The sequence below is a fragment of the Gossypium hirsutum genome, chromosome D01 (genome assembly GCF_007990345.1).
Source record: "Gossypium hirsutum isolate 1008001.06 chromosome D01, Gossypium_hirsutum_v2.1, whole genome shotgun sequence".
NCBI classification, from domain to species: Eukaryota; Viridiplantae; Streptophyta; class Magnoliopsida; order Malvales; family Malvaceae; genus Gossypium; species Gossypium hirsutum.
In genome coordinates, this window is record NC_053437.1 from 9,011,962 (window position 1) to 9,027,149 (window position 15,188).

General features: G+C 39.8%; 1 protein-coding gene across 1 annotated transcript; it reads right to left on the bottom strand.

Annotated features, from left to right (window-relative positions):
- On the bottom strand, positions 1 to 1,125 carry LOC121213816 (uncharacterized). The gene is made up of 3 exons (XM_041086967.1): positions 948 to 1,125; positions 563 to 787; positions 1 to 209 (listed from the first exon to the last, which is right to left on the bottom strand). The coding sequence occupies exons 1-3, from the start codon at positions 986 to 988 to the stop codon at positions 77 to 79; spliced, it is 399 nt and encodes a 132-aa protein (XP_040942901.1). The 5' UTR covers positions 989 to 1,125; the 3' UTR covers positions 1 to 76.
- Between the last annotated feature and the right edge of the window lie 14,063 nt (positions 1,126 to 15,188).

A 15,188-nucleotide genomic window follows, 5' to 3' on the forward strand; every position in this document is an offset into this window, starting at 1 on the left:
TTGTAAAAGTCCATTTTTGCCCGGGCCCATACCAACAAAATAATCCAAATAATAAAACCCAAAACCTAAAATCAACCTAGCCCAACATCCAAGCCCAATCCCAAAACCCTAGACTCCCACTTGCCTCTTCCCATTCTCCCATGTTGTCTGCCACCAGCACCACTCCCACTCTCCCATGCTGTCTGCCACCACCATGCCTTTTGCCGCACCTGCAAACAAGCAAAGGAAAAGGACAAAAAATGGAGCAATAAACATTAACAGAATATTGTATTTTTGGCTATAAAAGCCACAAGCAAAATCGGACCATGGAGGGGGAAAAAAAAGAGAAACAAAAAAAAGGAGGGGGGACTTTTGTAACAAAAAAGAGAAGATTCGGCTTTTGAAAAAATTGAAAGAAATAAAAAAGGGGGCTTTAGAAGGTGATTCACCTTGTGTTTTTTTTAGTTTTCTTTATTTTCGTTCTATTTCGGTTTTTCTATAGTATTTCTTTCTCTTTTTTTATTATCATTCAATCAACACACATATATATAAGATAAAAAAATAAAAGTAAAAAGGAGTTTACCTGTTTCCGGCGGCGGTGGAAAGAGGAAGAACCGAAAGGTCTCTTTCGATTTTGGCCCTTTTCATCGGGATTTCGGCTTTTCTAACCCCAGATCTGGACTCTATTCGCAAAAAGGAGAAAAAGGGAGCTTTTTTTGGTTTTCCGGCCACCGCGAACGGCGGCGTCGTCGCCGGCGTCCGGCGACCGGTGCGGTGGTCGATGGCCGGCAAAGGGGGCTCTTCCTCTCTTTTTACGGACACAAGAACAATAAAAACATAAACTTTGAATCGGAGAAGTAATTTTCGTTTCTTTATTTTTGTGTGTTTTTACATCTAGTTTGATTTCTTTTTATTTCTTTCTACTTACGAAAATAAAAACAAAAGAAATAAGGAGAGGAGAAACTCACCGGAGTTGGCCGTGACCGTGCCGCCGGGGTTTTTCTTCCATCGTCGGCCGTCGGTCTTGGTGGCGTGGTGGCACTCAAGGTGTTAAGAAACCCAAGTGTTGGGTGTTTGAAAAAAATGGTGGTTTGAAAGAAGGCAGAGCCTTTTTCCTCTAGCAAATTCAAAAAGTGAAAGAATAAAAATATAAAACATTTTTGGTCTTTTTTTCAATCATGAACGGCACATTAGTGGGGAATCTTGCACATGCTTGTCCTTAATGGGTAATTTATGCATTTAGTCCCTCCATCTTGCGTTGAAATGCAATCAAACCTTTTATTTTTTTCGATTTGGGCCGCGAGTTTTGTTTCTGTTTCAATCAGGTCCTTTGACCATGTATGGTCCTTTGCGCTGAAACGTTGCACTCTAGGACTAGGGAATATTTCTCTTTTCAGTCCTTCCCTTTTCGCGCGCCTCACATTTTAATCCTTTACTCTATTTCATTTTTGATTTCAGCCCTGAGATTTCGTTTCCGTTTTGATTTAGTCCTATTATTATTATTATTATTATTATTACCTATTTGTTTATATTTATTTTATTTAAATTTTCGGCACATATATACATATACATGCGTATATTTTTGTGATATACATACATTGTTTTTATAACATATATACTTATATAGTTTATATATTTTACAACTTATGTACATATCTATATATCTATATATATATTTTCATTTTCCTAAATATATACATATTTATATATAATCTTTATAGTTTAAAATATACTTTTTTTATAAATCCGTATATACACACATATTACTATTAATTTATATACATACATATCCTTTTATTTTATAAGTATATATATATTTATATGCACGTACATACATATTTTGTATATCTTAATTTACATAAATATATATATACATTTTCAATATATTTTTTACATGTATCAAAATTAACGTATTTATTCGTATACATACGTATATTTTCATTATTTTTAAACTTTAATTTGTACATACATACTTTCTTTTATTTTTCAACATATATATATACTTACTTTTATATGTATTTTATTATTTTCATATTCCATAGTTTTATACACCCATATATATGTACATATTTTTATATATACACATTTATCGTTTCTTTTATATATTAAAATATACTTTATACATTTTGTTAATTTATATATATACATATTTTAGTTTATGTCTATATATATCTTTTTATATTTAATTGTATTTGTTACTTATTTATTTCATTTTCGTTATTATTTGAATGAATGTTTTAATTTATTTGTTTATATATATTGTTATTTTATATGATTGTAGGTATGACTTCTATTTATTTTATATTGTTGCTATTGCTCGTATTATTTTTTATTTTTATGTGTATTATGATTTTACCACGTATAACAACAATGTAATTTGCTTTCACATTTTTTACTACGATTTTCGTGTTTTATTTTACTCGATATAACAAAATTTGTTTTAAAAATATTTCGTATTTAGATTCGAAAGGATCGTACTCTAACTTACTGGGTTTCGATTTTCATAATAAATCTAAATACACGAATCTTTTCAAACTCAAGTTTTTAAACGATCTCGGGAATTAAGAAAAGATCGTGCCCTAACTTACTGGGTCTGATTTATTTCTAAAACCAAGATAATAAAATATCTTTTAAATAAGCATTTTTCATCCGCGTATCGGGAATTTGAGACATTGTGTCCTAACTTACTGGATATGATTCTCTTTCTCGAATAACGTCAAATATCCCCTTTTTCCTGAAAATTTTCAACGTTTTAATACAAGGGTCGTATTTTTAAAATTCTTCAAGGTTCTCAATTTTTGACATTAAGACATTAAGTAATCAACTAGGTACCAATTTTGGGCGTATCGAGGGTGCTAATCCTTCCTCGTGCGTAACCGACTCCCGAACCCGTTTTTCTGAATTTCGTGGACCAAACTTGTTGTTTTAATAAAATCAAACCGTTTATTAAAAACAACCCCTCTTCGAGGTGATCCAATCGCACCTCATAAAAAAAAGAGGATTGGAGGCGACTCCCGTTTCTTTTTTTCAAAACCCAAGTCAACCCCATTTTTCATCCTAAAAAATGGTGTCAACAGCTTGGCGACTCCACTGGGGACAATAAGAGAGTCAAGCCACGTGTTGATTATTTCTTGTCTTTCTGTTGAAAGTGGAAAATTCGATTTAAATTTACGATCCTCTCATTGCATCTCTTTTGTTTTGAGTTATATTTTTTATCGTGTTCTGTATTTTATTTTATACCTCTGCACATTGCATTGCATGACCGCTGGTCATACCCTTTTTAAGTGGGAGTGAGAAGCTACGCCTTCGTGAGGTTTTCACCTCCGCATGGGATAGTGAATCGCTTTCGGGATATATCCGTACCTATGTCTTCGTGAGATTTTCATCTCCGCATGGCCATAGGGAAATGTATCCCCCTGAATCGAACTCGGTCCGTATGAGCCTATAATGGGTGAGGATCGAGGAATCTGCTGGTTCAGGTACCCTACTTTAGAACCAAATCACATGTAATGAGCCATAGGAACTGACCTAGGTAGAGCTACTCCAAATTTTAGTGCTTACCTAAATGAATGATTGCCGCTTATTTTAAATCTTATTCTGTGTTTAATGCTAATTTACTTTGTTTGTGATTGCATGGCATCTTCATTCTAAAAGAGGTGTCGATTTACGTTCAGTTTCTGGGTAGAAAGCTTATCATGGAAAAGGGGTTTTTTGATAAAGTAGAGGATAATGTGGCTGTGCGAATATGGGCTGAAACGACACAACGAGAGAAAGGCGATAGTCTTACCAAGGGTACGTGTCAGAATTGTGGGATTTTACCCGTATCAGTGTAATCCAGAATGACCTTCGAGAAATGAAAGAAGTCTGGGATCAATGGGATGTCGAGGCCAAGCAGCTGTTCTATTGTAACTACGGTGACCTACCTTATCTGCTTAGTGTCAAAGTGGACAAGTATTTATTCCGAGCCCTTGCTCAGTTTTGGAATCCTGCCTACAGTTGTTTCACTTTTGGGAAAGTAGATTTGACGCCTACTGTGGAGGAGTATACGACCTTGCTTCGGTGCCCAAAGATTCAAGTCGACAAGGCTTATTCCAGAGCTGCTTGTGTCCCTCCGTTGTTAAAGAAATTAATGAACATCACTGGGATGAGCGAGCAGTGGGTCGCTGCCCGGATCCAACAGAAGGGCGACAGTAAATGTGTTCCTTGGAAAAGTTTGCGAGATTTGGTGCTTGTACATCCTGACTTAAAGAAAAGGGTCGATGTCTTCACTTTAGGTATCTATGGACTAGTGGTTTTCCCCAAAGCTTTAGGACACATAGACGAGGCTGTGTCTGATTTGTTTGATCGGCTTAGTAAAGGGGTTACACCGGTTCCGACAATACTCGCTGAAACTTTTAGATCCTTGAATGCGTGTCGAAAAGTAGGGGAGGGAAGGTTTATTGGATGCGCGCAGCTCTTATTGGCATGGTTCCATAGCCACTTCTGGAAAGTCGAAAAGGTCTCTTATCGGGTATTCTCTGATAGCTACTCCCCTCTAGGAGAATTGGTGGCCACGCCAAGACGGGATGATATTTCAGAAGAAAAATGGATAGAGATACTCCAGAATCTCCAGGATGAAGATATCGAATGGAGGGCTCCTTGGTTAATTCCTGATGAGATATTGTACCTATGTGGAGATTTTGACTGGGTTCCGCTGCTCGGGATATGGGGAGCTATCAGATATGCTCCTCTACTCGTATCAAGACAGTATAGATCACGACAATTCATACCAGCAACGCAGGGGTTGGCCTATTGTGATTTTTCCTATAGGGAGGACAATTACAAGAAGAAGGTTCGAGAAATATCTAGTGCCTGGAACCAGACTCGTCGAATGAAGATCTTAGCCGTGGGTCCGACAATTACCCCCGAGTATAGTCAGTGACGTGATCAAAGGATCAACGACAACATCCCGGCGTCAAATGTAAAAACTGCTCGATCTTTAGAGGAACACTTACAAGTTTTGCCTTCTGAGATAGAAATCATCAAACAAGAATTTGAAAAAAGGAGTTTAGAATTGGGGAAGAAGATAGAACAACTAGAGGAAGAAAAAATGCAGTTAGGACTGGATGTGGACATTCAAAGATTAGAGGCCGATAAATTGAGAAAAGGAAAGAACAAAGCAGAAGAAGATTTGGACAGCCTGAAGACAGATTACAAGAAGTTGCGTAGGTTGGTAAGAGCTGCTGGCTTGGGTAAAACGCCAGAACAATGGCGACAAGAAATTCAGGAGGAAAAGACGAAAGCTAATCAATGGGAAAAGAAATTTCAGGATACTCGGACTCGAGAAGTCGCCTTGGGAAAGAGTCTACTAGTTTGCCAAGACGAGAAGACGGAGTTGAAGGTCCGGATAACTGAACTAGAAAGATCGCTTCACCAGTACTGTAATCATAATGCTACGGTTGAATTAAGGGCGAGCTTAGACAAAATTGAAGAATTAAAAGGACAAATAGGAGGGCTAGAGAATGCATTGCAAAATAGTGAAATCCGGATAGAGCTTCTGGAAGAAAATAATGAGCAGTGGCAAAGACAATTCCGTCGGTCTCAAGAGCAGATTAGAGAAAGAGATTATATTATGGGAGAGGCGGTGGCTCAAGTGCGCGAAGTAGCTGATCATCTGCAAACCCTGGCGGTTCAGGCTGATCTATTAAGTTTGAAATATGAGTTAGAGTCGGACAGGGGCCGAGAATTAGCTTGGCTTCTTAGAAAGGTTAAGGCTTTGAGTGTAAGGGCAAAGCCATATATGTAGTCTATTTTATGTAAAGAAACTCTTTATTTAGTAAATTTTCTAATAAAGTTGAATTAGAATCAGTGCCTCTTTTTCTTTGCATTCTTTTCATGCATTGCATCACATCATATGCATTAATGACCATTTAAAAAAAAACCTAATCGAATAAAATCATTTCAGTTAACCTGGAAAACCAACAAAGTTACGGCACCCGAGCTAAGGCAAAAATTATGGACCAAAGGTTGGAGAAGCTAGAGCGACTTCAAAAAGAAATGCAAGACCAGTTGCAGGCGCAAATGAAAGAGCAAATGGAAAAGATTCAGCGTGACATGGTGCAAAAGATGGAGGAGTCCCAAAATGATCTGGTGGCTAAGATGACGCAATTATTGAAGGGAGTAGATAAGGGTAAAGGTCCTGTGATTGTTAGTGAAGAAGAAAACAATGGTGAACCACTTTATCCTCCAGGTTTCACGCCTCCGCATGCGCAAGTACAGACTGAGCTGCATCCGCGGAGACCCTCTGTGTCGGTTAGGCCCCAGCAGTTCCAAGGCGATGCTTCAATCCCAAGGAATTTTCAACCCGGAGCGGGCTTTAATCTCGGTGATAGCCCGAATAATATTGCTGTCCCAGATCTTGATGAGATGGTTGAAAAGGACAAGGCGAAGGAGGAATTTCCAAAACAATTTGAGGAGAAATGGAAATGGATAGAAGAAAAGTTTAGGGCAATAGAAAGCATCGAAAGCTATAGAATAGATGCAAAGGATCTGAGCTTGGTTCCGGACTTGGTGCTCCCTTACAAATTTAAGATGCCAGAATTCGAGAAATACAACGGGACTAGTTGCCCAGGATCCCATATTACTATGTTTTGTAGAAGAATGACGGGGCATATTAATAATGATCAATTATTAATACACTGCTTTCAGAAAGTCTTACGGGAGCGGCGTCAAAGTGGTACAATCAGCTGAGCCGAGCTAAAATTGCTACTTGGAGGGATTTAGCACAGGCTTTCCTGAGACAATACAATCATGTCTCAGAAATGATGCCTGACAGGATAACTCTGCAAAATTTAGAGAAGAAATCAAACGAAAGCTTCAGACAATATGCGCAGAGGTGGCGAGAGGTGGCGGTTCAGGTGCAACCACCACTTTTGGAAAAAAGATGACGACGCTTTTTATTAATACTTTGAAAGCCCCGTTCATCACTCACATGTTGGGAAGCGCTTCAAAAAACTTCTCGGATATAATCATGAATGGTGAAATGATTGAGCATGCCATTAAAAGTGGAAAAATAGATGGAGGAGAAAATAATAGGAGGGCACCCCCGAGGAAAAGAGAAAATGAAGTGAATAATGTGAATGCTTATGGTAGGTCAATTACCGTGAATCAACCAAAGAAAGTGGTTGCTAATCAACAGGGATCATCAAGACAAGAGTCGGGAGCTAGGCAAATTACTGAAAAGCCCCAATTCACGCCAATCCCGATGTCATACAAGGAGTTGTATCAGACTTTATTCGATGCACATGTTGTTGCTCCTCGTTACTTGAGTCCTCTACAACCCCCGTATCCAAAATGGTATGATACGAACGCGCAATGTGATTATCATGCGGGAATTTCTGGGCACTCGATAGAAAATTGTACTGCCTTCAAGAAGTAGTAGAAGGACTTATCAATTTAGGTGTTGTCAAACTTGACGACTCACCTAACGCAAAGAATCCGTTACCTAATCACGCAGATAAGGGGGTGAATATGGTTAGCGAAGGTACGGGAGAAGAAGTCAAGACTGACATTGCTGAAGTAAAAACTCCATTGAAACGGGTCTGGAAAGAAATGGCGAAAAGAGGGTTGGTTATTTCAGATTCTGAGGAAGGGCATGAGATGGGAAATTATTGTGAATTTCACCATAAAAAGGGCATGAAATCCAAGAATGTGAAGGATTCAAGGCTTTGGTTCAAAGCATGATGGATAACAAGGAGATGAGGTTTTATGAAGATGCGAAAGAAATGAGGAGCATATGCGCGACAGAGTTGGGAACAAAGGCTCCAAAAATAAATCATCCTGTGGTCATTATCTCACGCCCTAAGGGTAATGAGGTTAGGGCTCAGGTAACACCGAAAATTGTAGTCCAGAAACCATCAAATTTCTTTTATAGGGATAACAAAATGGTGCCGTGGAATTACGAGTGTAATGTGACCATTTTGGGAAAAGAAGCAGAAAGAAACCAGGAAATAGGTTCTTACACGCGCAATGGAAAAAGACATGAAGCTCAAGCAGAGTCGTCCAGGGAAGAGAATTGGAAGAAAGAACAGAGGAAAGGGAAAGCAGTGGAAGTTGAGCCATTGGTAAATGAACCAATAAAAGAAGAGGAGGCAAAGGAGTTTTTGAAGTTTTTGAAACACAGTGAATACAGTGTTGTAGAGCAACTGCACAAACATCCAGCCCGCATTTCTGTATTAGCTTTACTCCTAAACTCAGAAGTACATCGGAATACACTTTTAAAGGTGCTAAACGAAACATATGTGGCTGACGATATTTCGGTAAACAAGCTGGATCGGTTGATCAACAATATTGGTGCTGACAATTTTATCTTCTTCAATGATGATGAAATACCATCCGGAGGAAGAGGTTCTACTAAAGCCCTGCATGTTACTGTCCGATGCAAAGGGTACACACTCCCGGGGGCCTTGGTTGATAATGGATCTGCACTAAATGTATTGCCTTTGTCCACTCTTAGTCGATTACCAATAGACAGTTCGCACATGAGAGCATGCCAGAGCATAGTAAGGGCATTTGATGGAACAAAAAAGGAGGTTATGGGGAGAATTGAGGTACCATTAAGGATTGGCCCAGTCGCTTATGAGGTGGATTTCTTGGTAATGGATATTAAACCTTCCTACAACTGTCTATTGGGGAGACCGTGGATACACTCAGCAGGGGCAGTACCTTCATCATTACATCAGAAGGTGAAGTTGGTATCGGAGGATCGGTTGGTAACGATAGATGCAGAGGAGGATATTATCGCAATGATGACTAGCGATGCACCTTATGTGGACATCAACGATGAGGCACTAGAATGTTCTTTTCGGTCGTTAGAATTTGTGAACGCGATGTTTATTGCGGAGGGAAATAGAATTCCAGTACCGAAAATATCCAGGACCACTGAGATGGGATTGCGATTGATGGTAGGAAGAGGAGCCTTACCCGGGAAAGGATTGGGAAAATATCTTCAGGGGAGGATTGAGGCACCAATGCCGAAGGAAAAGTTTGATAGATTTGGTTTAGGGTACAAGCCAGACATGAAGCAGAAAAAGAAAGAAGTAGAGAAGAGACAAGAGAAAAGAAGGGCGCGTTTGAATGGACATGAAGCTAAGTGTGAGCCTTTAACCTTTCCCCACATATCTGCATCTTTTGTGTCGGGAGGATTTATTCATTCTGAATGTGGAGTGTCCGGTAGCGGCATGGGAAGAATGTTGGAAAATGTTTATACCAACGCCATAGAAGCAACGGAAAGGAGGGCCTTGTTGGAGATCTGCCCTTATGAGCCTGGAAGCGAGCTAAACAATTGGACTGCTGAAGAAATCCCTGTAGTCTTTAGGGCTTATTCAGAGTAATGCTCAAAACATTCCTGTTGTTTGTTGGCCTAGAAACGATATGAAATCTTTTGTGAAATAGGCATTGGGCCTAAGTATCATTATTTTAATGAAATACGTGTCTACGTTCATCTCGATCAGTCACTTTTTTTTCCTTTTATATTTTCCATTTGATTGATTGTCTTACAAATAATTCTTTCATTTGTAATTCTTTTGCACAAACATATTCATAAATTTATATATTCTTGGTATATTCTTTGATATGCCCTCATAGGTCTTCAGATATCAATGACATGAGTGACGCTGCCTCAAACGCGGAGCCTATTTTTGAGCAAGAAGTGTGTTTAGAGGGATCCCACGACTTTGAAAATGACGAAGATTATGATGCATCTCCGGACTTGTTAAGAATGGTGGAACAAGAGGATAAGCATATCCTACCTCATAGGGAATCATTAGAAATAGTGAGCCTAGAGGATGGAAAGGAGGTGAAAATTGGAACTGAAATCACCGCAAAGACAAGGCAAGACCTCATTAATTTGCTCCGAGAGTTCAAAGATGTTTTCGCGTGGTCGTACCAAGATATGCCTGGGCTAAGTACTAACATTGTGGTGCATCGTCTGCCCATAAAGGAGGATTGTAAACCCGTTCAACAGAAGCTCAGGAGAATGAGACCTGACATTGTGTTGAAAATAAGAGAAGAAGTCAAAAGACAATTCGACGCTGGATTCTTACAAGAAGTCAAGTATTCGGATTGGGTAGCCAACATCGTCCCTGTTCCCAAAAAAGATGGAAAGGTACGAATGTGTGTGGATTATAGGGATTTGAACAAGGCTAGTCCAAAGGACAACTTTCCACTGCCTCACATTGATACTTTGGTAGATAACACGGCGGGCTATTCATTGTTTTCTTTCATGGATGGTTTCTCTGGATACAATCAAATAAAGATGCATCCTGGGACATGAGGAAAACCACATTCATTACCTTATGGGGAACATTCTGTTACAAGGTAATGCCCTTCGGATTGAAGAATGCGGGAGCAACATATCAAAGAGCTATGGTGACTTTGTTTCACGACATGATGCACAAGGAGATCGAAGTCTATGTTGACGATATGATCGCGAAGTCTAGAACGGAAGAAGAGCATGTTCAGGTCTTGAAAAGGTTATTTTTGAGATTAAAGAAATTTCAGCTCAAGCTTAACCCGGCCAAATGCACGTTTGGAGCCAGATCAGGGAAGTTATTAGGCTTCATAGTTAGCAAAAAGGGGATCGAGGTTGACCCAGACAAAGTAAAGGCAATACGAGATTTACCTCCCCCGCGCACTCAGAAGGAGGTTCGAGGCTTCCTAGGGAGGCTGAATTACATTGCTCGGTTCATCTCACAACTGACAGAGAAATGTGATCCAGTATTCCGGCTCTTAAAGAAACATAATCCGGGTGAATGGGATGAAGAGTGTCAGAGGGCTTTCGATAAGATAAAGCAGTACTTGGCTAATACTCCAGTCTTATCACCTCCAAGTCCAGATAGGCCATTGATATTGTATCTAACAGTGTTGGAGAATTCCATGGGATGTGTATTGGGCCAACATGATGAGACGGGAAAGAAAGAAAGGGCAATATACTATCTCAGTAAGAAATTTACCGATTGCGAAATGAGGTACTCATCAATTGAGAAGTTGTGTTGTGCTCTAATCTGGGCAACCCGACGACTGAGGCAGTATATGTTGTATCACACGACTTGGCTGATTTCAAAGTTAGATCCTTTAAAGTATATGATGGAATCGACTGCTTTGAACGGGAGAATGGCTAGATGGCAGATCTTGCTCTCAGAATTTGATATAGTATATGTCAGTCAGAAGGCCATAAAGGGAAGTGCAATAGCCGATTTCCTAGCTAGTAGAGCCTTGGAGGACTATGAATCTTTGAATTTCGATTTTCCAAACGAGGACTTGATGCATGTGGCGAATACTGAAGAAAATCCTCAAATGGATCACGTATGGAAGTTAAATTTCGATGGAGCTTCAAATGCTACGGGTAATGGAGTTGGGGCAGTTTTGGTATCCCCAAGTGGAGATCATTATCCTGTTGCTAGCAAGTTGGACTTCGATTGTACAAATAACATGGCAGAATATGAAGCATGTATTATGGGCATTCGTGCAGCCATTGAACGGAACATTAAAGTACTGAGAGTATACGGGGATTCAGCGTTGGTGATATACCAACTCAAAGGGGAGTGGGAGACTAGAGATCCTAAGCTAATCGGTTATAGAAAACTAGTTCTTGAATTGGCTGAGGAGTTTGACGATATCACCTTCTATTACCTCCCACGAGAGGAAAACCAAATGGCTGATGCATTAGCTACTCTAGCTTCGATGATTCAGGTGAATAGACTTGAGGCAATGAGGCCTGTTCAGATGAGTATCTCTGAGACCCCGGCTAATTGCTGCAATATTGAGGAGGAGGGAAAAGATGATTGTCCTTGGTATCAGAGTATCCTACAATATGTGAAGAATCGGGAATACCCTGATCAAGCGACAGAGAATGACAAAAGAACTCTGAGAAAGATAGCCATTGAATATGTCTTAGATGGAGAAGTGTTATATAAAAAAAGGAAGGATCAAGTACTGTTAAGATGTGTGGATGCTGTGGAAGCCAAGAAAATTTTGGAAGAAGTCCATGAGGGTATTTGTGGGACGCACGCCAGTGGTTTCACGATGGCCAGACAGATCATGAGATTTGGGTACTATTGGCCCACCATGGAAGGAGATTGTATTGATCATGCCAGGAAGTGCCACAAATGCCAAATTTACGGAGACAAAATACACGCGCCTCCTTCACCTCTTCACGTCATGACCTCTCCTTGGCCGTTTTCCATGTGGGGTATGGATGTTATTGGGCCAATATCACCAAAGGCTTCTAATGGGCATCGCTTCATCTTCGTAGTAATTGATTACTTTACCAAGTGGGTGGAGGCTGCTTCATATGCAAATGTCACGAAAGCAGTAGTCAGCAAATTCTTGAAGAAGGAAATCATTTGTCGATATGGAATGCCTGAGAGGATCATATCCGACAATGCGATGAACTTGAATAATAGCACAATAGCTGAAGTTTGTAGCAAATTTAAAATTAAGCATCATAACTCATCGCCTTATCGTCCCAAAATGAATGGTGCAGTGGAGGCGGCCAATAAAAACATTAAAAGGATTGTGGGGAAAATGACTGAAACCTACAAGGATTGGCATGAGAAATTATCATTTGCTCTCCTTGCCTATCGAACATCTGTTAGAACTTCTACTGGGGCAACGCCTTTTTCTCTGGTTTATGGAATGGAGGCAGTATTACCCATTGAAGTTGAAATCCCTTCTCTACGGGTGTTATCTGAGTTACAGTTGGATAAAGCCGATTGGATCCAATCTCGGTACGATCAGTTGAACCTAATAGAGGAAAAGAGGCTAAGAGCTATTCACCATGGGCAAATGTACCAGAAACGAATGATGCGAGCCTATAATAAAAAGGTTCGCCCCCGAGAATTTCGTGAAGGGGACTTGGTACTAAAAAAGATTCTTCCTATGCAAAAAGATTTTAGAGGAAAATGGATGCCAAATTGGGAAGGCCCTTATGTTGTAAAGAAGGCCTTTTCTGGTGGAGCTTTGATCCTATGCGAGATGGATGGCAAAAGTTTACCAAATCCTGTAAACGCAGACTCCGTCAAGAAATACTTCACTTGAAAGAAAGGGGAACCAAAGTGAAAACCCGTGAAGGGCGCTTTGCTTCCTAAAAAAAAAACTTTGGGGAGGCTAAGGTGAAAACCCGTAAAAGGCACTTTGAGACCAAAGAGGGCTTGAGTCGAAAACCCGGAAAAGGCGACTCAAGTACTGGGCAGGATTGGAACATCAGGATTTGAGCGGATCAAATTTTGATCGGGGGCATATGATTATCTTGCTTTACTTGAACCAATAAGAAAGGATATGCAACGTCTTGGAACATGGACAGAGTATTGCAGATCTCCTGAACACATGTCAAACTCAGAAGGGTCTTCGGAAAGTTTGTACAGAGAAACTCAAGCTGCGATAACTGGGGCACCTAGTTCTTATGTGTATTCTTGAAAATACATTCTTTTATTTTCTTTCTTTCTTCCTTTCTTTTTGTGAAAACGCACATTCTCAATCCACTTCTTTGTTAACCTTCTTTCGCCATCTTTGATGTTTTATTCGAGTTATGATCAGAACTAGCTTTATTCTTATCCATTGTTATGATCTTTTTGCAAGCATGTTGCATAGGAATAATGATTAACGAACTAATAAAACTTTCAGGAAAGAAGTTTTGCACATTACTCTGGAAAATTTCTAAATAATATAGGGACCTGAAACATGACTATTGTTTAGAAAATACCAAGTTTAAAGGGTGAAATATCTAAGAAGGAAGAGTCTAAGTTAAAGACTATCCTTTCAGATTTTGTTGTCTAAACATTGATTGAACAAAATGACAAGCTGTCGTGTTACAAAGCTTAAATGAACAAGCAAGCAATGATCATCAGGCAATAGGAAGAGGTTACCTCGGAGAAGAGAGCCTTCACTTGCGCATAAGACTTTGGTACGACACCTTGAGAATGGTGTAGGAAACCAGAACGGTTCAGATCCTATATCCCCGAATTGTGATAAAAGAGGACAGAGGAAAAGCCACATATTTCTACCCTTAGATTACTGTGAGAGAATGATGGTACAAATTTTGGCGTCCCAGTGGATATAACTTTGAGGTTTACAATGGGGACAGTCTGGCTAAATGTTTCTTCAGAAAAGTCAGTCAAGCGAGAAGGCGTTGAAGCACGTCAGTCACAAAGCCTTAGTAAACTTCGAGTAATGACAACCTAAGCGAGATCATTCTCGGAAAAATAAAATTCTGCATTCATGCAAACACCATTCACATATGTCTAGTTAGGAGCATTTGTTTCATTTTGATCATGTCATCCTAATCATTAGGCATAATTAGGTTTATTATACAGGTCTTATCTCCCTGAGATTACAGTGGAGTAGACCGAAGAATTTCAGATCTTATCTCCCTGAGGTTACAGTGGAGCAGATTGAAGCCAGAGATCTTATCTCTCTGAGATTACAGCGGAGTAGATTGAAGCTAGTAATCCTATCTCTCTGAAGTTACAGTGGAGCGGATTAAAATAAAGGATCTTATCTCTCTGAAGTTACAGTAGAGTAGATCACATCAGATTGAAGCCAGAGATCTTATCTCCCTGAGATTACAGTGGAACAGACCGAAAAATTTCAGATCTTATCTCCCTGAGGTTACAGTGGAGCAGATTGAAGCCAGAGATCTTATCTCTCTGAAATTACAGCGGAGTAGATTGAAGCTAGTAATCCTATCTCTCTGAAGTTACAGTGGAGCGGATTAAAATAAAGGATCTTATCTCTCTGAAGTTACAGTAGAGTAGATCACATCAGATTGAAGCCAGAGATCTTATCTCCCTGATGTTGCAGTGGAACAGACTGAAAACATAAATTTCGTTCCCTTGCGAAGAAGATTAAAGCTACAAATCAGATCGAAGCAACAAGGCACAGTGGACGGAATGAGGCTACCTGAAGAAGAGAAGTGTCAAAAAAAGTCAAGACTCGGCAAGACCGGGCAAAATTGGCCCTTTTGATGTCTTTGCTCTATTCTCGTTACACGAAAATGAGCAAAGAGGGGCAGCTGTAAAAGTCCATTTTTGCCCGGGCCCATACCAACAAAATAACCCAAATAATAAAACCCAAAACCTAAAATCAACCTAGCCCAACATCCAAGCCCAATCCCAAAACCCTAGACTCCCACTTGCCTCTTCCCATTCTCCCATGTTGTCTGCCACCAGCAC

Coding starts and splice junctions, on each gene's coding strand:
- LOC121213816 (XM_041086967.1), bottom strand. CDS start 988: ATGGAAGAAAAACCCCGGCGGCACGGTCACGGCCAACTCCG. Junction 788..947: donor CACGGTCACGGCCAACTCCG/GTGAGTTTCTCC, acceptor GTCCGTAAAAAG/AGAGGAAGAGCCCCCTTTGC. Junction 210..562: donor TCCACCGCCGCCGGAAACAG/GTAAACTCCTTT, acceptor GCTTGTTTGCAG/GTGCGGCAAAAGGCATGGTG.